Raw genomic sequence first — 26,707 nt, 5'->3', positions numbered from 1 at the left:
TGCAACTATGCAAGGGTAATAGTCATGTACATGCGATCTAATGACCTATTTTCTATCTTGTAAAACATTGGAACGTAATATTAACTAAACGCTTACAAGATACAATACTAGCAACAAATCTCAGTAACAATTACATGATTAGCCCTTCAATGACAAGTTTTAATGTTAAAATTACACCCGTTGTAGTGGTCCAAAAAGCGCATAATTGCTTTCGTTAATCTTACAACTCGGATCTCATGACAGCCAACATGTTGCGAAGAACACATTTTGTGCATTTCACAATTCACAAGAGAAAGAACCGAGAGAACATGTGCTCAAAGTTTTAATTAAATTAATCAGGACAACGAGCTATCACGATCAAAGAATCCTAACCACTTGAAAAGGATTGGATTTACAAGGAGAAGATTTAACCAACATAGCAAAGTACCTGACTAGTTGAATTGCTACCCAATACGGCTTATGCAATTAAATTTCATTAAATTAGATTGGTTTGTATATTAAAACTAAATAATATTGCATGCATACACAATAATTACAAATACATAAAACCAAAAAAGAGATACAAATTGTTAAAAAGAGACGAGAATTTAGAGAGGACCACCCCAAAGATTATAAGGTGGAGCCTGCTATGATTATTCATTAATCTTTGTAGGGTTTATAGGAGAAATTTTAAGGCCAAAAAATTCTGAACAAAATTTATAAAAGCTCTTATGTAGATAAAGAGCATTACAACTTGCTAGTAGTGATCTAATTTGCCACCCCATTCTCAACAGTAACTAGACATTGTGCTCCCCCTTTTTGTGTTTTAGTATTTGACCAAAAGGTTTATATTTATAAATGTTAGTCTTGTTTTTGTTCGAGTTTATTTAGCTAATCTTGCATTAAATTAGCATACAATAAAACTGATCCATGGATAATTTTTAGAAAATGTTTATAGGTTGGTTTTTTTGTGTATGTTTACAGGTAGCATATGTGCTTTTTACTTTTACGAACTATACCAAGATTTTTTTAGCATTGTTTGACATAGTTGGCTAGGGATTTAAGGGTCTGTTCTATTCAGCTTAATTACAGTTCAGTTCAGTTCAGCTCCAATCAGTTTTGTTCAGTTTCTAATTTCCTTCTCTCATAAACAATTCATTTCAACTATATTCTGTTCAGTTCCTAACTTCTTTCCTTCATAAACAATTCATTGCAGCTCTATTCAGTTCAATTCAGTTATTTTCAGTAACTCAGCACAGGCCCTAAATATGTAGTTTGTGATTTTTCAAATGAATTGATTTGGTTGGGGTGTGATTACCTTCCCCTCAACTTTCAAATACCATAGATCGATCAAGTGCATTATTGTTGGATATACCTACTAGGGAACTAAAAAAAATCTCACAAAGTATTGACACATACATTGTTTAGTCTACTGGTTGAATTGATACTTGGTCACGATGACCTTGAAGTTGATCAAAACACCAATATCTAATTGAACATTTTACAAGGTGACATTCTCTCTAAATATGATTAGCTTTAATCAATTAAGTTGAGAGTAAGGGTTTATTCTGATTGACTGAATTGAGCTGAACTGAATATTTTATGAGAGAAAGAAATTAAGAACAGAACAGAACTGAACTGAATTTTTTATAAGAGAAGGAAATTAAGAACTGAACTAAACTGAAAATAATCTGAAGAAAACATGCCCTAACTACTTAATTTGATAATAACATCTATACCTAAATTAATTCTATAATGTCAAAATAGACCAACACATTACTCGTCTACATTATTCCAAATACTACTAGTAGTAACTACTAATATTTGAGGTAGTGATAGTATATTTTTCATTTAATTTAGCATGCATGGAGTATAGTATAAGTAGCAGGTTAATAATATACTTGTACAGTGTAGCTAGTAGCTACTCATAAAAACATCAATCAACTCGTAAAAATTTAGCAAATCTCTAGTAAGTTTAAGTAATTATGACCTAATTTGAATGTTAGATTCTTCGAAACAAGAATTTGCGTGATTAAAAAGCTAGGTAGCTTGAGTAGCAAGGTGATGGGTTAAAACAGTTGAGCTCAGTAAGATATGAAAAAAAAGCAGCCATCATGTCTAGGATTTTCTGGAAAAAGAATACCCTACATACTCTAGGCTACAAAATATTTACCACAACACAGTAACAAAAAAAAAAAAAAAGTACTGTACTAAGAAAACCTGCTTCTGAGCTTCATCCCCTGCTCTCACATCACCAATTCCAAGGTAAAAACTTCCTGATTGTTGCTTAGTTTTCAATAGCTGTTACTTGTAGGTTTCCACAGAAAGTAGGGTACAGTACAGTATAACCAGACAAGTAGATAGATAGATATATGCAGCAGTTTGTGAAGGTAAAAATTAATAAATTTTTTTACTGTGTTACAGTGCTGTAAAAAATGGTCAAAGACAGTGGCTGAAAACAGTTAATATGCTTTCCTTGTTACAACTTACAAGTAGTTGAGTGGTGAGGTGAGCTCTACTACCAAAGTTTGCACCAGAAGAAAAAACAAGAAAAAGGAAGGGCATGCAAGTTGCAACACATTGGCCAATATCACACCTTTGTTCACAGGTTTACACTAACACCACTGTTTCCAACTCTTTTTTTCAATTTTCGAACATCATCATCAGTACAATTTTAAGCATTTTGTTTATTTTAAAGAAAATTCAATTTTAAATACAAATATAAAAAATTCATCTACTTTATTTATTGTTGCTTGCCTGCCAAGGAGTATTTATTTCTAGTAAGTTGAGGGAGGGTAGATGATTTAGGCTATAATGGGGTGATTAATATATTTTGTCTATGTCATTTGAACTTGTCAGACATATTTGTCAAAAAAAAAAAAAAGAAAAATAAATTTGTCAGACATATATTCCATTCTTTAACATTTGAGATAAATCTTTGAACAATATTTAGAAATAAAAATATTATGTACATTGTTGGCAATTTCATTTGGTGATATGAATCTAAGGTATCTAAGGTTTAATTGGTGTTGTTAGATAAATCTTTGAACAATATTTAGAAACAAAAACACGATGTGCATATGGCTTTATTCCAAGTGGGAGCAATTAGAACCGAATGTTGTTCTAATCAAAACTGTATATATTTAGTATTTTGTATTTCATTTAATGATATAACATATGTTTAAACTCTTTTTTTTTCTTATTCATGAATCAATTAGCTATATTGTTCTTTGCACATAGCACATTTAATTGTTACATGAATCTTTTTTTTCAATTTTTTTGTCCAACCAAACATATAAATATATCCATAATTTTTTAAATTTTACAATTTTAAAAGTTTTAAACCTATCATCAAAAAAGTCAAAGTAACTTAAGTGAATAGTGACAAAAGTTAAATCTTGCCTAACTGTCAACTAAAAATGCAACGGAGAAAATAAAGTCCATATCAAAACGAACAAAAAAAAAAAAAAAATTCCAAAGTACAAACTCGAATCCAATAATATTCACCACTTAATTAGCATATGCTCCATAATAATTTATAATCCGAAATAATCTTAAATTATCAGTACTAGCTTAAATTTATGCACACTTAGAAAACTAGGGACTTAGGGAGATAGGTAGGTGATCATTAATATTAGTACTACAATTAATTATAATAACAAATATAATTTAGATAATTAGCTTCCTTTCTTTCTTAATAAACTAATTAGCTTAGGGAAAAACTTTGAACAAAATCCCTCATAATAATTAATTAATTAATTAATAGAAGAAACTCCGACCCCAAAAATCGTCGACTGAATCAACGAGCAGCTTGCACACTCACAACAGATAATCATCAACTTCACATTTGGTTGAGAAGAGGAAATCTGGACCGTCGAGATCAAAATCGCCGGAAAAATCCTCGAGATCACCATGATCAAACGACGTATAATCAGGAACAACAACATTATAATCATCCAGTATGGTTTTAGGCGCGTCATCATAACTAAACAATCCATTCAAAAACCATGATATATCCAACTCCATCTCACTACTTTCATTTACCGGTAAACTCATAACCTGATCTTCCGGTTTCCGGTCACCAACAAAATCGCAACTACTACTGCTAGTGCTAGTCGGGGTGGTAGTACTACTACTAGCCGTGGCCCCACCTCCGATTTCTATCATTTTTCCATTTTCTCTCTCCTCCACGTCATCCCCTCCTTGATGACACCGTAGAACAGAGGTCGGCGAACACAGCCTCTGACCCACCTCATCCTCCTCCTCGAACTCATCGGAAAGTGACGTCACGCCACTTTCCGGCAACGGTGGTCGGTAAAAGTTGGTCTGAGCGAGGGGCCCACGTAGTCGGAGAGCAGCTTTGTCGTAGATCACGGCAGCTTCTTCGGCTGTATCGAATGTTCCGAGCCAAACCCTTGCACGTTTCACCGGATCTCGAATCTCCGCCGCGTATCTCCCCCAAGGACGCTGCCGGACTCCCCGATATTTCCGGCTATTCTCGTTTTGAACCCGCTTACCAGATTTCCTCTGTTTTCTGGGCTGGGGCTGGGGTTGGGCTTGTGCTTGGGCCACCGGCTGGGCCGGGATTTCAGGCCGGGTTATTTTAAATCGGATCTCGGAAACATGCTTTACAACGCGGGTACGACAAGTGAGGCCGTCTTCTTCGTCGCCGGAGGAGTCAGTAGCATCGTCATCTCTTACTGAAATTTTGACGATTTTAGGCGAAGGAGATGGAGAAGATAAATGGAGAAGCTTGGTAGTGACACTTCGGTGTTCAGAGTATTTCACCGATCTCATTATTTAAGGAAGTTTTATAGATTTGTTCACATGGATTAAGAAAAGAAATGGAAGATGAAAAAGGGGTTAATTGAGTAATTAGCAGAGTAGAAGAAACGATAAACCCTGAAAAATTGGGGTTTTAGAAAAAAAAGAGGGGAGATTTGATTTTTTTTTATTTGATAAAAAGAGGAGAGAGTGAAGTGAGTAGAAGAAGTAAATTAGGTGGAGAGGAGAAGAAAAACGGGGGAAGAGAGCCTTTATTATAGGAATTAAGAAGTCAGCATTTTTGTAAATTACCTACACGTGACATATGTTTCACGGAGTATGTTTCAAATTTTTTTATTTTATTTTTTTCAAATAAAATTTGGATGCCAAGTTTTATGTTTCAATTTTTTTTTTTTATTAAAATAAATAAATAAATTTGGGTGCCAAGTATAATTTTCAGTTTATATTTTTTTTTAATGTATTTTGTTCAATCTTTAGAATTTACGGAGTACAATGCTTCCACAACTCTAGTTTAGACTACGGTCTATTTTCTATAAATTATATTTGGTATGAAATATTTTGATAATATATAGTAGATCTTGTCAAATTTAAATCAATATAAACTTATTTTTAAAACGATAATCATAGAAAAGATCTGAATGATATAAGTTTGTATTGTTGCAATTGTATCAAACATTACCATATGAAAAGAATGAAATATTTTTTACATAAATATCTTTTTTGGTCTTTTTTGGTAATCCATTGCATTATTAACATAATAGTTCTTATTCCTAATCCTTGTTTTTTTTTGTTTTTTTTTTTTTTGAACAACCTCTCTTTGAAGTCTTATTGAATCAATTTGAGCATGAATGATAAGAGTCATAAGACATTAATATCATAAGCCATTAATTGTTGATAAATTACTAATACAAAGGTATATATTTGTGCTTTTTTTTTTTTTTTTTTTTTTATCTTCCACTAATAAATTATAAGTGAATATTCCCTTTTCGTATTATTTTATCTATTTATCACTTTGCAAGTTTGTATCAATAGTCTTAATGAATCAATTTGAGCATGGATGAAAAGACATTATCATAAGCGATTAATTGTTGATAAATTACTGATACAAAGTTATATATTTGTGCTTTTTTATCTTCTGCTAATAAACTATAAGTGAATATTCCATTTTCATAATTTATGTCTTTTTTAGTTGACACCTTTCTGTTATTGCCAACGCGTGTTTTTAACGCTTAATAACTTCAATTATCAACATTGTAAAATTATAAAAAGTGGATATTAATAAAATATACATATAGACGATTCAAACAAGATCTCACATGACTATATTTTATTATATTTATAAGTCACAAAAGCGAGTCAAAGTGTAATTTGTGAATAGTGTAAAAGTCAAATGGTGTCAACTAAAAAAAACGGAGGAAGTATTATTTTATTTATACATCACTTTGCAAGTTTGCATCAATGCTATGTATAATCTTATTGTATACATAAATTACAGATAAATTTTTTTAAACTGTATTCTGAAAATAAAGATTTATGTTAAAATTGAAATCAAAAGAAATAGAAAAAATCATGCCTTTTTTTTTTTTGTTGTTGTTGTTGTTGTTTATGGTAAATCATGCATGTACATTCTTTAAAAATAAAAAAATCAAAAATCAAAACCATGCATGTATAACATGTAAAAAAGTTAATTCATCTAATAAATTAAATGCTTAATTCAACGTAGTGAAAATAATACAAAATGTTATGATCGTCATAACGGAGCAAACTATCTTGTATCCTTTTGGAATCTCACAAATTTGCCTTTGCATTGTAAGTATAGCATTGCAATATGAAAGAAAGACTTCGACATTTGCACATGCATGTAGCCTGACTTTTTCAATACGTATAATATATTATACAAGCAAGTAAAGCCTTTTTTTTTCTTCACATGAACATATTACATGACAAATTAATTATCCTATTACGGTATTACCGTATCTAAATACCATTACGTCTTGTATTTTATCATATACACAGATAGTGTTAGTACGGATTACTATTATTTTAACTTGAAATAGAATGATTCAAAAAAAAAAAAAAAAAAAAAAAAAAAACTTGAAATAGAATGTGTCAGATTTTATGAGTATGATTGTAGGCACTTTGTAGTTTAATAATGGTCCGAGGTAGCTAGACGGAATATTTTGTACCAACTATAGCATACATGTACTCGTAGTTTGTTTCTTGCATGAATCTAATTATTTAATAATAAATCTTGCTAATATTTACATAAGTTACAAGTTTGCAAATTAGTAAAGTCAAGTTTTGAGAATCACTATACCGGTATACCCTTTAAAATTTTACACGTTAATAAATTAAATTGTAATAAGATCGACTTCTACAAACATACAACATAATGCACATCCATCTTGATAATACTATCTAGATTTATATAAATATTGTGCCCACTCTTGGGTCCATATATTAGGTGATAAATTGATAATATATACTACAGCTAATACTTCGTATATATTAGCTCCAAGAGCATTAATTCATGATTCATGAACAAATTTGACCCACCATTTTCCTAGTATCTTCCATATAAAGCAACCACTTAGTTGTATAATTAGTTTCAGAATGATATTATTGGTCTTTCTTAGGAATAAATAGTCCACTTTATAATATAAAAAAAATTATTTATCAATAAATAATTTAAATTTTAAGAATGTAGGCGCATGTTTGATTTGAGCATGATAGTGATCCATGATATCTTTAAGTTATTAGTGGTTTTTGGGCCAATATTTTACAATTTACGCAATTTTTAATTTGATGCATGCAGAACATGAAAATCAGCTTGTTCTTAAAGTGTCTCCACTATCCCCATTCTTCTTCTTCTTCTTCGTTTTTTTTTTTTTTTTTTTTTGGCTAGCACTTTAATTGTTTAGATTGAGATATTGTTTTACTTGAATTTACGTATCATTGCAAATCAACATAATGATAAACTTAAAAGACGACTTTGTGCTATTCAAATGACATCTTGTTTCACTTTATATAGATAATTAATTTCAAAGTAGGAATTTACTAATCTTTGTAAATTAACATTATATTCATAGAAGACAATTTCACGCGATACAAGTAGCTAGAAACAAGAGCAACAACTCTTTAGAATTAAGCATGGGATGGAAGATTTGTTTATTTCTACCATTATACATATAACTCGTACTTCGTATTACATATAATTCCCTTCTCTAATGCAGTACATCACATGATTAATCTACGCACTAGCTACCCATGAAGTAGACAAATCAGAATGAACAATAATCCCAAAAAAATCCTTAAATTAGACATGCCAATTCACATCCTTCAAATTTTTAGGCAGTAACTCATGTCATTTAACAGTCTTTGTCATGTTATTATAATTTGCAGACTAACCATTAAAAACCCCTAGTAAAACTTCCTAAAGTCTTATGGATTATAAATGAAAACATGTGCATCTTGTGAGCTTACTCATCTACCACATAAAAACCATGCATATATATATATATATATATATATATATATATATATATATATATATATTGATAAAAGGAAATTTTGACACCTTATCAAAAGATTAATTTAATTTAAAAAAGAAAAAAATTGAAAATAAAATTCACTAGAAAAAATGTCAAATATTTTCCTCAAAATAGTAAAGACAAGGCACATTACTAGTATAGTTCATATACAAAAGACAGCCAAACATAGGGAAAAAAATGCACTTTCAATGTGATCATCCCTTAAAGATAAGAAAAGTTGAAGTAAGTACAAGTATGTTTCAATTGAAGATTACCTCCCAATTTGCACATACCAATTTCAAAGTGTGTAATAAACGTGAACCCATTTAGCTTTGAGTGGAGTAACACTATATAGTTTCATGTCAACTCATCTCAAACTATAGGGTCATTATTTATGAGTAAAAGACACCCTTTTTTGAGCATCAAGAGGTCGCTAAATTGAACTTATCTTACTTTCTATTTTTAATACACATTGATGTTAAGTGGCTCGATGATATGTTTTCTCCCTTTTCTTGCTATACATTCAATAACATCTCGAAAGTACCTACACTGTAAATATAGTTGAGAAACAATGAAGCACGAGCTTGAAGATCCAATGATGTTGATTCAAGGATACGAGATTACGACACGTATTCTTTTTGAGCGACAATCAATCGTTTTCCAACATTCAAATTTTATGCAAATGTAAGGAGTATTGTTTAATTCTAATTTAAATATCAAGGGGTATTCTGGCCATTTGAGATTTTTCATTATAAATAGATAGCACGACAATATTTACGTGAATATGGATTGACATAGAGCTTGAATATCAAATATTGTTCTATCCTTCCATATGATTATGATTTTAATTTATTGACATGAATAATGTAGGCTATATAGCATAGGTTGTGTCTAGTGGCATTACAAGTTATCACATTAGTAGACATAAGACATTGATTTATAGTTTTTTTAAAGCCCATACTAATATTTATTAGCTTGACGAGAAGTGTACTTCCAATAGTAGTACGAAGAACTACATACTACCATTATTGCCAAACCTAGCAAATCATGCTATAAGTCAGAAGAGTATTTAACACAATCACTAGGATTCTATGTTGGATTATAGCTTACAACTTGAGCATGCATTACCTTAAATTAGGTCTAGCTCGACTAGTTGACATTTACATCAACACTTTTTTTTTTCCCTCGAAGGATTAACCTATCTGCCTAAGGTATACTTCGTACTTCATATATATTATTATATCACCTGTTAATTTTCAGAAAATTAAGTGTGCATACCTTAAAAAATATACTTCAATTATATGCATATATAGGGTCGGGACAAATGTATGTTTTGAACTGAAATGATTATTGATGTCTCATTAATTCGTGGTTGCCTCCATTGATAGTAATTTTGGAGCCTACTAATCTACTACTATTGTCTAACACAAGCAGCACATATTGAGTGACACATCCAATGTTTTCAATACTTGTTTTTGTTAGTGACAAAACTGGGACAACAATCAGGCAATCTCACTTCTATGGCACATGATTCATTAGTCGGACGACATCTCACTACTCTTTTGATGCAATGTAAATATTTTATTATTTTTGCATAATTTACATATTTGGTCATATTTTGTATAATATATTATTGGTTATTTTCATTATATACTTCGTATTATTTTAAATATAAATTTCAATTTTGTTCATGATTCATCGTCTTCAATTCTCTATATTCTATTAGTTGGATTTTGAGGTATTTTGGGAGATACAATTTCTAAAATTGAAATAATTCACACAAGTGGACAGATTAGAATTTGTTTTACGTACATGATCATAATTCATAACTAGAGTGATGTATAAATGTATAATTAGTTGTATGTCAAATTAAAATATAATTAGTACTTTACATATCTTAAAATGGAATTAATATTATATTTACAATTGTCGCAAAATCATACAAACCAATATCTTAGATTGTTTAACACAAAATACATCGATCATTTATACTTATTAAATTCTCATTTAAACTTTTCAAATTTATGTCGTTTCACTACCATAATAGGCCAGGAGTTTGCCTTTATGCGACATACACATATATTGTCTAGATGCATATAATCGAACGCTTAAAACAAAACTAGAATGATAATGAGGTCACTAAAATCTTGAGAGAAAAAAAAAAATCAGGATTATATTGAAGGAGTCAACTTTGGACGAGGAGTAGAGGATGCAAAGCAAATAAAGGGGGTTAGTCCAATAATTATATAATTAATCTTGAATAAAATGGCCATTAAATTCCTTGTTCAATTTGTCTATGTTGGAAGCCTTGGGGTCCAAGCAAGTGGGATTGATGTACACATAGATAGATACCCTGACACTTATTGGTTACCGTCGCTTTCTTTGACGCTTGTCATTGATTTATTTATGTATCAAACCTTTTATTTTTACTCTACTATATTTAGTGAAACGTGGGAAGACTTTTTCTTAGAGTTTACTTGCTAAATCTTCTACTACCATTTACTCTTAGTTGAATCTTGACTTGACCAATTTCTTATGATTATGGTTATTCAATTGGATAAAGACACGGAGTTTGGTTATAAATTTTTATTTCATCTTGAATCTTGTATGATGTTTACATATGCATCGATTAGTTTGAGCAGTGAAAATGGGTTTTATTATCATTTATATTTGAATGGTACATAGTGATCAACTGATAAAAGTATGTTGTTCGTTTTAATAGTCATATAAAAACACTATTTTAGTATGTTAAGTAATACGAAGTATGTTACTTATCCTCGTTATACTTCGTATGATGCTGGTGTGTGATTTGTGATACAAAATTCTAAATATACTGTTAATTTAAGTTTATGATTGTCTGACTACTTAGTTTTCAATTAAGAAGCAATTATTCCACTAGACATCCATTCAAAACAAGATCCCTCATACAACCAATCATTCATGAAGACTTGGTTGGTATGGCTCAACTACTACAATTAGTCCTTGTGTTATATGATTGCTTCTTGTTAAAGGCTCTTTACTTAATTTGTACTAAAAAAAGGATAATAGATATGGTGCTACACGAGGATCATAAAAGATTTTTCTAAATATTGGGTGATATCTTTTTGAATAAATCATTTGATATCTTTAAACTACAAAAAAGTTAGATAAATATGACGCCTTCACTACTAAAATTCGGCTAAATTGCGACCGTTTTTTTACGACCGTCAGAAAAACGGTCGCAAAATTCATATTTGCGACCGTTTTTTATGCGGTCGCAATATTACGACTGCTTTGAACACGGTCGCAAATTTGCGACCGTTTTACGACCGTTTTTAGCCTTTTAGACGGTCGCTAGGATGTTTGAACAATTAAAAATAATTCCAAATTAAAATAAACCGTTTGCGACCGTCAAAGACGGTCGTAAAATGTCATAATCTGCGACCGTCAAAGAGACGGTCGTAAATGTCAAAATCTGCGACCGTCTTTGACGGTCGTAACCGTCATAATCTGCGACCGTCAAAGAGACGGTCGTAAATGTCAAAATCTGCGACCGTCTCTGACGGTCGTAAACGTTATAATCTGCGACCGTCATAGAGACGGTCGTAAATGTCAAAATCTGCGACCGTCTCTGAGACGGTCGTAAATGTCAAAGAGACGGTCGTAATTGTGTTTTTTTTTTATTTTTTTTATTTTTTAAAAAAGGGTATAAAAGAGATTAAAACTCACCCTAACCCTAATATTTTCACAGCCGCTACTCCTTCATTTTCGTATCTCCTCTCTTTCCTTCTCACGTTCTTCCTCTCTCTAATTCTCTTTCTCTTTCTCTTTCTCTAAATTTCCTCCCGTACTATTTCCTCTTCTCCTTCTCGTTCTCTTTCCTCACCTTCCTCCATCTTTGTTTCTTCTTCATTTTATCTTTTTCTTAGTATTTATGTCAACTAATGAATTGTAGTGTTGTATTTTCGTCAAAGTTTGGTATTAATGGTCAAATTCGACCATAAAAATTCCAGATCTTGAGTTTTTATGGTCGAATTTGACCATATAAACCTAAAGAGGAAGAAATTTTGTGAAAGGTATGTATTTCTTCTCTGAATTTTTATTATATTTTTGTTGTTTTATTTTGTTCTCTAATTTCCATGATTGTTCAAATTTTTTCCGATTTTTGTTTGTGTTTTTGTTTGAGTTTTGGTTCGATTTTTGTGTGTTTTTGTTTGAGTTTTGGTTCGAATTTTTGTTGATTTTGTTCAAATAGTGGTTCAATTTTTGTCGAAGTTGTGTGATTGTTCGAATTGTTGTGGGTTTTTTTGAGTTGAATTTTTGTTCGAATTTTGCTTAGTGTTTGTGGGTTTGATTTGTGTTCGTCTTTTTTGCTGATTTTTATTTAATTTTTGTGCATTTTATTTCGATTTTTTGTTTGATTTTTGTAAATTTGTTCGAAATTATATGGGTTGTTTTTGTTGGTTTAATTGGATGTTTTTGTTGGTTCAATTTCTGGGTTGATTTTTTTGATAAATTTATGTTTTTTTTGGGTTAAGGGTGGGTGGGTGGTGGTGGGTATTCATGGTTGAAGGTGGGCGAAGGTGGTGGTGGGTAGAGGGCTGCGAATAGTAGTTGTTTAAGGTGGGCAGTGGTGGTGGCTTGGGTAGGTGGGATCTAGTTTCGGTGGGGTCAAGGGTGAGTGGGTGGTGGTTGAGGTGGTTACAGGTGATTTTTCTTTTTTTTTTTGTTTTTTTTTAAAATTTTAGCGACGGCTTATGGCGGTCGCTAATTCCAAAATTGCGACCGCTGATATTACCTGTCGCAATTTTTATTTTTGCGACCCTTTTCTAAACAGTCGCTGAAAATAATAAAAACGGTCGCAAAAAATCTGCGACCGTCAAACGGTCGCAAAAATGATTTTTTGCGACCACGTGAATAACGACCACCACCTTACGACCGTTGACGGTCGCAATTGCTAATTGCGACCGTTTTTACTATAATCTGCGACCGTCAGAGACGGTCGCAATTTGGCCGAATTTTAGTAGTGCTTTTTCTTATAAATTAAATTTTTTCATTTTCAAAGGTTTCTAAGAAATTTGTGAGAAGTAGCCCTGAATTATAGGGGATCATTTAACGACTTCCAATTGGTGTTTTTATCTTTACACCAAGTCAACTAATTGAATGCTTAGAATAGTAGCATAATATCTATCTATAACTATAACTAAAGTAGAAACCTCTGACATCACCATTGCCTATATGTCATCTTTTTATTAAAAAAATTCCCGCCAAAATTATAAGTGACATCATCCTTTTTTTCTTTTTTTTCTTTTTTCCTTTCAAGATAAAGTTAATGTATGGAAAAGCTAAATTAATTACACATTTTCATTAAAACTTATTTTTTTTTTTACTAAATTGACTAACAACACAATTTTTTTATTGAGAAAAAATAACTACGTAATTGGTGGTAGGCTCTTTCATTTTTCCTTCTTTCCTCCTATATTAACCACTAAACACTAATGCTAGCATTTTTTTAAAAAAAATTATTTTTAATTATGAAATTAATTAGAACAACATCATGTCTTCTAATATATATGATCAAATATTTTATTTCTAAAACTAACCTAGTGATTAATTAAGGTAATATACCAATTTACTATTTATTACTGTATTAAACAATAAATGAAGAGATCATATCAGCAACAGGTATAATGCACAAAGGTGGAAGTGTACCAAATAAAGATAGACATGAAAAAAATTGCCTAAGGTCATTTATTATTGGAGCTTGCATGGAGTCAGTCAAAAAGCCTCTTTCATTTTGATTGAATATGGTTTCTTTCTGCTTGTCCTTCTTACAAAGTTTAAAGAAAGGTTGACTGAAAATAATTCTACTCTTTGAGAAGATTGCTCAACAGATAAGGTTAATAAAATGCCCAGATATATACAATAATACAAGTATAATCATTTAAAGATTTTTTTTCATATATATAATTTCTACAAAAATATGATGAATTATGACAATAAAAACTATACTTGTAATTATTATTGATGATATTTTGGATTGGAGGAAGTAAGTTTTTGGAAGCGTGTTTATGTGCTAAAAGTATTACATGAAAGTCTCTCTAAATCATATACGGAATATAAGTCAAGATTATATAAGGGTCAACTTTATGTGATATAAGCCGACAAAGCCAATTGCATGCAAATACAAATAAACAGTAACACATCAAGTACATGTAGCAATGTACAGAAAAACAGTGATTTTTGTAACATGATAAAATCGAGATGTCGTATCCTAATTCTTAACTAATCCTTAGATCTTGCTGCAATAAAATTCTTCTATATGAAGTTATCAAGAAATTAACCAGATTATCATTAAGTCAATGGAGTTGTTCTTGGGTTTGGAACTATACTTTATGTTAATAAATTAATTAAACTGATAGCTAGTAATCGTACTACGGAGTACTAATGATGTTAAATTGTGTTGGAGAAAGGGTCTGTTTAAGTTTATAGTGTTGTGCTTTCTGATTGAAACAAACACCAAACTCTTATGAACATTTCAACCGACAATATTGAGCATATAAACTTAGTGTTTTTTTGAGTGGTTGGTTTTTAGAGTGGAGATTTTCTATGCATCCCCATTACCTCTATTATTGAAAAATTGTCTTCTTAAATGGAGCAAAAATTTCAAATTAAAAGAGGTGGGAACTTCTTTGAGGTTTCTTATTGAATGAAAGATTAAATTTGTCCTCAACAAGTTTTTGATCGATTCAAATACGACCAAGTTGCTTATGTTTCCTCCTCTCAAGAACCACCTTAAAGAGGTCATAGAAGAGGGGCCCGCCTCGAGGAGTAATTACAGTAGAAACTAATGATAACAGCAACAATTGAGCAAAGAAGGTTTAATTGGACACCTGAAATGTCATTTCTTAGCACGGCCACATTAGGCAACCAATATTGACGGATTCAGTGGCCTATAACATCACACCATTAGTTCTTGTTGTTTGTATTGGACTTGAGAGCTTTAGAAGATTTGAGCCTCTAATTCTAAGGTCATTTTCCGGGTATTATCTTCGCTCCTTAATGTTTAATAATGATTAGAAAATAGAAATCACCAATTTATGATCTTCAGATAGAAGTTTTTAGTATCTATCATATCGGAAGTGGGCCACTGTTTAGAGCAACTTACAAAATAAAAAGAATTTGATTTTCTCTTAAGGTGAGAATGCAAGATTGTACCCAGAAATTTCAAAAGATACGGGAGAAAGCGGAAAAGAGGTGAAAATTTTGCATAACATAAAACTTTTGCCCTGATTGCTAGGTGAAAATTTTCTAAAGATAAAACTTCTGCCCTGGTTGCTGGGTAAAAATTTTCCGATCAATCTGCACTAGGCGGACAAGAACATACTCCAATCCTAGATACCGTGCAGTAGAATAATGGAGAAATCATGTTGATTCTTCCAGCACAACCAAAAGGGATGCAACAAAGTGATCAGATCATTGTGAACACTGTAAGAAATCATACTACCAAAAAACTTGTAAACCAGAAGTTCTTATTACTCCCCCGTTAGAGAAGCACACACTTAAGACAAATTTAACAAATTCAAATTAACATAATGGTTCCAACAGACAAATGCAAAGCGTTTGCTTTGACCTTAAGTAGCAAGAATTTCAATTTTCATTTTCTGTTGCAACAGTTAAACATTGAAGAATGAGTTGCCATTTTATACACAATGGAGGGAGGGTTCCTTATCCCCCACCTACAAGGCAGACTAACCCATAGCATACTTCTGCGTCCAGCTCCTTGCAGTTGCTTCGTACTTTGCTCGGTCTGTCTTGTACATGTGAGCGATCTCTGGCACAAGGGGATCATCAGGGTTTGGATCCGTCAACAAGGAGCAAATTGAAAGTAATACCTGAATACAGAAGCAAAAAAACTTTAGCCAAACTGGAAGATGAGACTAACTGAAAAGCAACTGCTGGGCTCATCATATACACTATACAAATAAATATATCAGTTCCCGGGGGCAAAAGGAAAATTGGACAAGCAAAAGACGTAAAAAAATTAAGTACAATCAAGAATTGGTGTTTGTCAACAGGCAAGGAAGAAAGTAGCAGACAACTGAACAAACCCAACTTAGTTTGATCCAGTTGATTTTTATGTATTTCACCATCCCAATCAATTCCAGACTAGCCAGCAATTGCATCAATGTTGTCGACAACCAAGTGTTACTTAGAAAATCTTGAAACCTCCAAAAGCCACACACAAAGTTCATTGTTTCAATCTAGGCCACTAAGGTCTGAAAAATCAGTAATAAGACTACCCTATACATACATAGCATAAAAATTAGGGAAATGCTGGGCCCAATACATTGCAAATAATAGCCAATCACACTAATTACTAAACGCAAAATATCAATCAACATGCTCTGAGCAGCTACAAAATAAACAATAAAAATTATAGAAATTCTAAAGCAGAACCTTAGATATAGTCAATGCAGGACTCCACTGCTCCTTTAGAATGTCAAGACATATACTACCGTTGCTGTTGATGTTTGGGTGGAAAACCTTTGTCCTGAAGGCAACCTGCACGGGTAAAAGAGCACAAAATGTTCAAGGAAACATTAACAAAGATGTAAGCATGGCCAAATGGTAAACAAGCAAGACTAAAGCATATCACGTATCGACAGAAATTTAAGAAGCCTGACAAAAAAAATCCACCACCTTCTCTACAATCAACCACCCAACAAGGAATTAAAATGTTGTTGGCTAGCAAGGAAAGACTTTTACAGCCTAAAATCAAACAGGATAAAAGATCACTTGTAAGCTCTACAAGTCTATGACCCAACCATCTTACCAACATAATGATAACCCGTGTGAAATGACGACACCAACATACAAATGTCTATCAAAAGCTAGAAGCTTCCATTCCAGGTAATATCAAAAATACAAAATGACAGCTCAACTCTTGCACAGGAAGTAGCAATATACTTGAGATCCAAAAAAGTCAGAATACAATCCAAATCAAAGGAACATCATTACCTTGGGTGGTTTAAATGGATAGTCAGGAGGGAAATGGATTGTCACTAGAAACACTCCCCCGGCATATGGGCTATCTCCAGGACCCATTATTGTTGCTTGCCAATGAAACATGTCTTCAGCAACAGGACCTGTGATACAAAGAGATTAATTACACATGTTTCAGGTTGAACAATTCTCTAAACGTAAAATAAATGTAATCAGCTCCTTCCACCTCATCTCATAAACATAAGCAGCATAATAGCTAAAATGTGCACACAATGAGCTGAAACGGCTGAAAGGACATATTTCTATAGATGAGGAATTCAAGAAATGATGCAAAAAAAATTCAAAATATAAAGATAATAAATAAAAACAAATTATCAAAAGCTAGCTTGAACTTTTATAAAAAGTTTCAAAAGGCTTTCTTATTTATGGAAAACAAAAACTTCATTGCTGCCAAGGCACCTTGATAGTGTATAAATAAATCACAAAAATGTACAGGGCTAGTGGTGAGGCTTTAAACAATTAAGGAAAAAAAAAAAAAAACAGGTGTAGCATTGATCTTTTCGGGATCAGTACAAATAATATCTGCGTGCGTCAGTATGAACATATTCTAAACAATAGCAACATACGAAAGTATGAACTATGAACATAAGGCTTTCAAAATTTCTCTCTTCCAAGCATACGCAAAAACAGAAGATTTTTAAATAGTGATCACTCAAGTAACTATCAAAAACAGAAAAGGTATAGGAAATGTATAAACACCTGTTGAGAATTAAATACTTCCAAGAATGGCCACCTGAAAACCACAAATTTAACTTCCAACGTAAATATATTTTTCTATGTGAAGCAAATTCAGACATTCTAGATTCTACCTGTAACCATAGCAAAGAACCTCAAGGAAGATATTGGATGCCATCAATGAACCTTGTAAGTTCAGACGGTCATACACACACTTTTACTCTTGTCATTTCAGTTTTCACCCAATTCCAAAGTAGATTAATCTCATATCCATATTCGCAACTAAAACAGCTAAGGTGATTCTTTTGCCTACTCCCACCTTTTAGAGGCAAAGGAGTTATCATTAATTTCAGTTCAAGAATATCAAGAGAAGAAAATATGTCTCTGTATTTCTGTAGGCAAAGCTTCTAGCCTCCTATCCCTCATTGGCGTCATTGCCAGAAGGTAATGGAACAAATTATGAAGCAAGGGAAATATCACTAATCCTGTTTATGTCTCGTTGTTTTCTCCTATACTCCTAAGTTCTATCATTACTTCCTTACCTCCCTCCCCCCCCCCCAACAGATCAAACACAAATCTACTGACAAACATCAATGTTTCGTGAAATCACTTTCAGGACAAGGGATAAAAAATCATTATACACTAAAATCTATCACTGAGTAACAAACCATGGATTCTTTCAACCAATATAAACAAAATCTCTGAGAGTGTTCCGATTTGGATGATACTCTACTAATATTTCTCGAAATAAGAAAGCAATTGAACTTCAACAGATAATACTTGAGAGAGCACGTGAAATTTATACACTATAACCAGAACAGCCTGGGGCATCCCAATTCCCACACTAATTTCTTATGCTATTCATGTACAAGAAATGCAATAGCCAAACTGAAAATGCAGTACTGCTACTTAAGGTGCTACCCCAGCACCGACGCATCTTCCCCTCAATTTAGCCATCCTTCAACTCAATATCAATCTCAAAAGTACTTCTCAAATTTGTAATCATTCTTTGCTTGCCCTTTTTTTTTAAAAAAAAAAAAAAAAAAAAAATTATTTCCTTAGCTGCAAGTCCTGCAACTCTCACTAAATTAACATGTTCTTTGAACAGCTAACTATATTTATTTACCAACAATAAGTTCAATAAGGGCAAAGGTCATATCCTTCCTTGCTACCAAATTTAGAGTTAATAGAATAAATCAAGAAGCAACAGAGTTTCAATAGCTCCAGTCGATTGTCATCTCCTAGACTCCTAAGTCCTACACTCCTATTCTTACTTCCTTACCTTACCCCACCACATAACTCACACACATCCGCCAACAAATTTCATATATTCGTGAAAAACATTGTTCGCTAAAATTTATCACCAAGATAACTTCCATGCTCATGCATCATGAACCCTCTTTTAACCAATATAAAGTAAATCTCCAATTGCATTCCAATCAGGATGATACATAACGAACATTTTAAACAAGCCGTAAACAAGCAATTTCCGCTTCTACTCGTAACACTTGAGAAAACACACAGTGAGATTGATTAACTTTGACACAAGGAGAACAATCTTAGAAAGTTTGGAGCATCTAAATTCCCACACTACCATCTTCAAAAAAAATTAGCTAGTCGTGTGCAAAATGCAATAGCGAAACCAAAAATGCAGCGTTTCCTGCTACCTAAGTATCGGCGAAACTCAATATTAATATCATAAGTTACTCCTGAAACCTGCTACTAACATTTTATCCGTAGTTTTTATCTTGCCGTAGCTCAAACTTCTCTAATTTAACATACTAAACCAACCTAAAGTGTTCTTTGAACAATTATCTATATATAATCATCAAAGAAAAATTCAATCTAAAAAAAAATAAACAGAAAAAAAGTATTACTATAAATTCCGACGACATCTTAAAATGGAGTTCTGAGGTCACTAAACATCTTAATCCTACTTTTTGTCATCACTTTCCTTTTAAGGAAAAAATCAAATCAGAGCAAATTTTACATGCATAAAAATAGATAAAACAAACAAACAAAAGTAAATACTCCGTAAATCAAACTTCAAACGAAATTAAAATATAACTCTACCAGATCTCACCCGAAAAAAACAACAAAACCGCTCTGAATCCAATGACGAATTCACATAAACAACAACAAATCACGTAGAAAAAGGTAAAATCACAAAAAGCTACTCCGTAAGAATTTACAGCAGCATAAATAATTACAGAAATAACGGAAAATAGAGATAAAAAATAATGTTTATACCAGCGCTGCAAGAAGTAGGAGGATCTTTCTGGAGATCCTTGAGCTCCTTCAAGATCCGCTTGGACGCCATCGTTGAAGAAAGAAACCCTAGATTTGATAAGGACGGCGGAAATTGCAGAAGACGGAGGTTGAAGAAAGAGGGAAAAAATGAGAGTTGATAAATTATGGGGGAGATTGATTTGATTTAAGGCTTTAAATTGTGAGGAGGGCTGCTTCTTCTTTACGCGTACCTCATTTTTGGGGGGCCTACTTTTCTGATTCCATATTCTTCCTTTCCATTTGCGGTCCGGTTTTTTTTTTTTTTTTTTAATGATCCGATTTAATTATTTGTAGATGGAATCTTTAATTTGCTTCCTATCCTACCATTTGCTTGTGGGCTGGTTTTTTAATAATTTTGTTAAAGCAAGTGTTGTGCGGTCCAATGTTAATCATAGTTGTTTGCTTAATTGCGTTTGAATTTATATGCCTTAATTTAACTAGCACATAAGTGAGGGATAGCATAAGTGATTAGAATTTTTTTCTCGGTTCTAGGAGATCATGAGATCGATTCTCACCCCGCCCTTGTGACTTTCTAAACACCAAAAAAAAATTACCTAGCACCATTATCATGGGGGTAAGAGGTTATCTCGTCAGTATTACAAGAGTCACTTCGTCACAGTTATAGGGGTTACTCGGTCAGTATTATATGGGTTACTTTATTCTTTTACAGACAGCCACATGGTGTAGGCAGTCGCACACAAGACGCGTTGAAACTTTAATCAATAATTTTTAAAATTATTATAAACATGGAGTTATAAAAACGTTGATTTTTGAAAATAATACAATGAGACTATTTTAATAAGTACCTATATGTTTAAACTTATTTGGTCAAAGTGGTGAATGTGAATAATGAAAAGGTCGATCTAGAGAACTAAATATTTATGGAATTTATCTTAACTAGCTAGTATTTTTTGGAAACATTATTTTGTACTCGTATGAAATTGTGAATAACAAAATAATTTCTAGAGAAAACTAAAGCTTATTGGAATTTGATTGTATTTACTTATCTAAACTTATTTTTTTCTTTGAAAGACTTAAGTTAAAATGAATGAGATCTTAACCAGATGATTCACTTCATCACAAATCTATAAATTTTGAACCCTCCACAATCTAACATGAATATGAATCCATGTTTTGGAACAAATTTAAGTTCATGATAGGTACGAGTAGTCAAACATGTTTACTTCTATGGCAACACCAATTTGCTATCCATGATCAGATGGGAGTATAAAAGGGAAAATTAAAGAGGTTAACATATAGTTTTATATGCATCATTTTCAGAACAAAATGGAGACTTACATACATATTATTTTCATAAAACAAACTTTAAAAAATGGTTAAGAATTCATACATATAAATTAACATGAGTACTCTCAAAATATTTTTATGACAAATTTTAGAACACTTTATATTCCATGTACTACTAATCAACCTCGTGAATGTTGTGGTCTTATTTGTTTACGGGGTAATTCATACTACATGTGGTGATATAATATTATACTTTTTTCGGCATTATTATTAATTCAATTTCAAGAATTATCTACCTGATGATGAAAAGGAAGCCCGCGTGTTATTCTTTAACTTGATGCACAAACCTAAATGTACTTACAACTTACTGTACTAATTCAAGCATACCAACCCTTTATTACTATCACATATAAGTATAGCTTAAAAAAGGGATCAAAACTGGCTCATTTTTTATTGATTGATATGTTACACTGTGAGCTGTCCTAGATTATTACTCCATATTAATATGGAAATGATAATAATATTATTTGACAGCATAAGTATTTGACTCATTATTGTAGCAAGACCAATCTCATACATTGATTTCAAAGGATAGATCAATATCATCTCTCAACAAAGTAATAAATCACAATTAATTATGAAAAAATGCTAACCTTTAATGGCATGTATTAACCAAAACTTGTAATTCAATCAAGAAAAAATATAAATATATCTATAGCATTAACTATTGGAATGCTATGTAAAACAGCTACTATAATCCATCACCCAAACACGGTAAAATGTTTCCCAAAAAAAAAAAAAAAAAAAAAAAAAAATTGATCTTGTCACACGCTATTAATTTGTGTGGATCCAACAATACGAAGAATATTTGGGTTTGTGCTATGATATGTTGTCGAAAATTTGCTACTTTATGACTTTATGTTGATCCTGCAATAATAAAACCATATTAATGAGTTAGTTTTTTTTTTTTATAGTTATTATTGATCGACATTTTAGAGTGTTCTTTTTTCCTCCTTGTATTTCTATTTGGTTATATTAGGCAAAATTATCCAACATATCATGTCGCAATTAGTACTAATCCATGTTATATATTTCCTAAAATTCATGACCAAACAAGTTGATATTTGTTATTTTCTCCTTTTCACATTGCAAGTTCCGAAAAAAGTATATTAAAACCATTGACTTTTGGCTCATGAGACAGAATTTTAAACATCAATTAGCATTTTTGATAAAACATGCATAACAAGTTTTAACACTAAAAAAAAAAATAGATATTTTAATTACTCAGTAAAAAAAATTAAAATCAAGCTGAATTGCAAATGTGCAAGACGCATGTACCATATAAACGTATACGGAGTATCATTTAATTTTGTATTTGCATTTCTATGTGAGCTTTAATTTCTATTAATTTGATTCTACAATCTCTAATTATTTTATTAATTCTTGATATAATGATTATTGTGATAATTATTTCGTCTATCCAATAATATTAAAATCAAATAGTTGGAAAAATTAAAGATGAATTTTTCTTACCATCTCAAGGTATTAAAAGAACATGTAGGAGAAGTTTTGCCATCATTGAGTTGCTTCAAAGACACATCACCACAATTAACATTCACGGGAAGCATCCCAATTTTAGTCTTAAACACCCCAATACCAACCACAGTTTTTACCGCGGCATTTACCACCACCTGCTCACTTTTCACCCTATCTTTTAACCTCTTTCCCGTCGTCGAATCCACCACCCCTTTCGCCACCACCGCAGTAAATTTCAACAACGTAACATTATTCGCAGGCTGTTTAAACGCACCCACGGTCGCGGACCCCAACTCGGTCTCCTGATCAGCCGTCAAACTCACCTTAGTTTCACCGTAGTAAATTTTCATTTTACTATTAGGGTTTTTCACCTCAACACGGATAATAATCCGGGAGTCCAACACTGCGGTTCCGTCCGGTTTAACCGATACTTTAAACCGGTCAAATTCAATGGGACGGAACCGGAAGACCGGGAGTTTGGGCTGGTACCATGCATAAAAGATACCAAAAAAAGCGACGAGGATGAAGAGGATGAGGAGGAGGATGCAAAGGAAACAACAAAAACAACGACAACAACAGTTGCTTCGTTTTCTCTTAGGTTGGTAATATGATGGAACGGGAGGTTTTCTTGGAGGAGCGACACGAGGGGGCGGTTTCGGAGGCGGTGTTGATGAGTCTTTGAATCCAGGTGGTTTCTTTAATGGTACATCTGCCATTTATTGTATGAATAGTAGTAATCAATTATATGTTGTAAATAATTAATTAAGATTAAAATGGATAATTGATGAATTATTGGTATGTAATTAAGAATGGATGAAGAATGTAGGAAGGAAAGAGAGAATGGAAAGCAAGGATGTAGGGAGAATAATGAGAGAAAGAAGGGAAAATGAAAGACCGAGGAAATCGTGGGGGATTATAAATTTGAGGGGAATGGAAAGCTGTAGTAGCTGGACGAGTTGCCGAGCATGCAATATTTCATTTCTATTTTTTTTTATTATTATTTTTTTAATAACAAAATATTTGATTTTATTTAATTTTAATGTCAAATATACTTGTAATAATCTTATTTCTGTTTTTATTTTAATTGTTTATTTTTTAATGCTTTTGGAGGATTTTGATAGAGATATAAGATATCGGAAAATATACGTGTGATATAGTATAAATACTCAACCTGTTAATGAATAATAATCAAGTCATTCTATTCTATTTTCTCTCTAATTTAGCAAATTTATTATTTATTACTCATTATTTATAAATATAAGTACGTGAATTATTGGAATATGAATATGTAATTGTTTATAATGTTTTTTAAGGAAATAAAATATCTCATTTACATCGAATTGGCTCTATGTATAATTTTTTTGTTTATTTTATCTAAATTTATCAAAGCTTATTAGTATAATTTATTTCAGTTGTAAATTGAAGTTTAAACAACTTTAACGTTCAACTCTTATTTGAAACTATTTTTCTTGACACGTGTGAAAACAAGGTGAACGATTCAAACATGCCCTTATTGTACATTTATTAATCAACAATAATTGGTGGTATTGCAACTGAATTAAAGTTAATTACATGTAACTTTGTTCATTAAGCACGTAATTAGTCCGTATTATTGTATGTGATAATTGAATAATGCGATAATTATTGGAGCACTCGTATTATTCAAAATAAATAAATATTTTACTACTCGTACCTTGTTTGTAAGGGATACATTTTTCTTATTTCTCGAGTTTATCTGAATCTATTGTTATTATATGTTGCGCATACCAACATTATTTTTTTCCCCATTTTTTTACGGAATACCTATTAATGGAAATGCGGGTTGGTTGGAAAAAATCGGGTGACATTGGTAGCTTTCTTTGAATACAGAATCATACATACTCCAATCAAAATTTCAACTCAAAAAATTGTGATGTTTCAAATGAAAAATCACTACATACATCTAATATTATTCAATGAAATCGAAGTTAATCGTTATTAGTAAAAGAGCACTTGTAATTCAATAAAATTAGCAGAACAAAGAGCCTTGGACTGTTGGACATATCAGTTGGTGACACTTCAACATATGAGTAAACGACCACCGAAGTAATATGCCGGCCATCAGTTAATCATAATTAATCACACATTATATTCAATAAAATAGCTTTTTTTATTAATGGAATAAAATAGCTTATTTTAAAAAGAGTGTGCTTCTTTCAATAATTACTCTAAATCAACAAAGCATATACTTCATCCATTTCTTTTTAATTGATACGCTTCTTTAGTCACGTTTGTCAATGCACAAATTCGATCATTAATATCTTTAATTACCGATAAGCAAAAATTATAAAACGTTGATATTTTGAAAATATACATTGTGATTTGTGACAAATCTAACAAGATCTCACTTGACTATATTTTTCTTTTCATATAAATCACAAAATATGGTTAAAAAAGGTGTGTGAATAGTGTTAAAGTTAAAACGTGTCAACTAATAAAAAACGAAGGTAGTATAAAATATGAACGAAACTAAGAGAATTATTTCAATACGTGGTTAGCATATTTTTGCAGGCTACATTATACCAAGTAACATATTTATATAATCCGAATATAAATTTACAGTATTATTTCTTCTAAGTTAATGGAGGCCACATTTTAGATCATCAATCATCACAAACAAGAAGGTGGCTGGTTATTTTATAAGATTATGTAATATATTCACATGCTGTACTATGTTTATTGAATTAGACCCGTCAAAAAATTAATAAAGGTGGTTGTTAAATTTATTATTCTTAAGATATGTTCGTAAGGTTACTCTTTCTCAATCAATGGTAAATATTCTTGAAATTATGACAGTGATTTTTGTAACTTTAATTGTGAATTAAGGAATTGTAAATGGTTGCATGCCGACAAGGTTGGATCAATTGTACTTGTAATTTGGTTTGGATGAAAGCTTCTCCCCATCTTTGATATTATGATTATTATCTATCTTAAGTTGTGCTCCAATCTTCACTTGAAAATTACATTAATTGATGAAGTAAAATTGAAAATAAATGAATATGTATATTAATTTGAGATAGAGATAGCAGTGGCTGATCCAAATAATACATATGAAGTATATAGAAGTAGAGTTGTATCCCCAGTTCCCCATCATCTATGTGAAAAGAAAGAAAAAAAAAATGATATTTTGTGATTCGTGAATGTACTATCATACTATGTACCCACGCATTGAGTCTAATTCTTGATATTTTAATACGAAATATGTTTTTCACTAAAAATATTTTACTAGCCATCGATCTAGCCTTCATTCCTTACCCCTTCTATTTACACATGAGTACATTCACGTCATCCAAATTCCAAATCAATGAGTATAAGAATATTCTCTTTGAAGGTTATTTTTTACTTGGGTCAAGTCATATTCTATTATTTTACTCATAAGCTTATTAAGATGAAATAAACAAGTCATATTTTACTATTAGATATACTTATTCTAATTTCTAAGTTAATTCAGAGCGGGTTGGGTCGAGTTAGGTCAACTTCAAGTTATGTGGTTCGAATAGTATTCAGGTTTCAATCTGTATTTTTGGGCCAAATAATTAGATATCAAAGGTGTAAAAAAGTGATCCAATCCGACTCGTCCT

At 31.7% G+C, this 26,707-nt stretch overlaps 3 protein-coding genes across 3 annotated transcripts; all 3 read right to left on the bottom strand.

Moving 5' to 3' along the window:
* Positions 1-3,481: 3,481 nt before the first annotated feature.
* On the bottom strand, positions 3,482-4,971 carry LOC145585774 (ethylene-responsive transcription factor CRF1-like). The gene has a single exon (XM_081642490.1). The coding sequence runs from the start codon at positions 4,774-4,776 to the stop codon at positions 3,799-3,801; it is 978 nt and encodes a 325-aa protein (XP_081498616.1). The 5' UTR covers positions 4,777-4,971; the 3' UTR covers positions 3,482-3,798.
* Positions 4,972-15,752: 10,781 nt separating this feature from the next.
* LOC145586837 (ubiquitin-conjugating enzyme E2 28) lies at positions 15,753-20,434 on the bottom strand. Its single transcript, XM_081643776.1, has 4 exons — positions 20,265-20,434; positions 17,295-17,422; positions 16,734-16,838; positions 15,753-16,168 (listed from the first exon to the last, which is right to left on the bottom strand). The coding sequence occupies exons 1-4, from the start codon at positions 20,332-20,334 to the stop codon at positions 16,025-16,027; spliced, it is 447 nt and encodes a 148-aa protein (XP_081499902.1). The 5' UTR covers positions 20,335-20,434; the 3' UTR covers positions 15,753-16,024.
* A 1,942-nt stretch (positions 20,435-22,376) lies between these two features.
* LOC145585773 (NDR1/HIN1-like protein 13) lies at positions 22,377-23,803 on the bottom strand. The gene is made up of 2 exons (XM_081642489.1): positions 23,085-23,803; positions 22,377-22,478 (listed from the first exon to the last, which is right to left on the bottom strand). The coding sequence occupies exons 1-2, from the start codon at positions 23,801-23,803 to the stop codon at positions 22,460-22,462; spliced, it is 738 nt and encodes a 245-aa protein (XP_081498615.1). The 3' UTR covers positions 22,377-22,459.
* Between the last annotated feature and the right edge of the window lie 2,904 nt (positions 23,804-26,707).

Source organism: Chenopodium album, chromosome 16, assembly GCF_948465745.1.
Source record: "Chenopodium album chromosome 16, dcCheAlbu1.1, whole genome shotgun sequence".
Classification (NCBI taxonomy): Eukaryota; Viridiplantae; Streptophyta; class Magnoliopsida; order Caryophyllales; family Amaranthaceae; genus Chenopodium; species Chenopodium album.
This window is presented reverse-complemented; position numbering and strand designations above follow the sequence as displayed.

Coding starts and splice junctions, on each gene's coding strand:
- LOC145585774 (XM_081642490.1), bottom strand. CDS start 4,776: ATGAGATCGGTGAAATACTCTGAACACCGAAGTGTCACTACCAAGCTT.
- LOC145586837 (XM_081643776.1), bottom strand. CDS start 20,334: ATGGCGTCCAAGCGGATCTTGAAGGAGCTCAAGGATCTCCAGAAAGAT. Junction 17,423..20,264: donor TCCTACTTCTTGCAGCGCTG/GTATAAACATTA, acceptor TTTGTATCACAG/GTCCTGTTGCTGAAGACATG. Junction 16,839..17,294: donor ATCCATTTAAACCACCCAAG/GTAATGATGTTC, acceptor TTACCCGTGCAG/GTTGCCTTCAGGACAAAGGT.
- LOC145585773 (XM_081642489.1), bottom strand. CDS start 23,803: ATGGCAGATGTACCATTAAAGAAACCACCTGGATTCAAAGACTCATCA.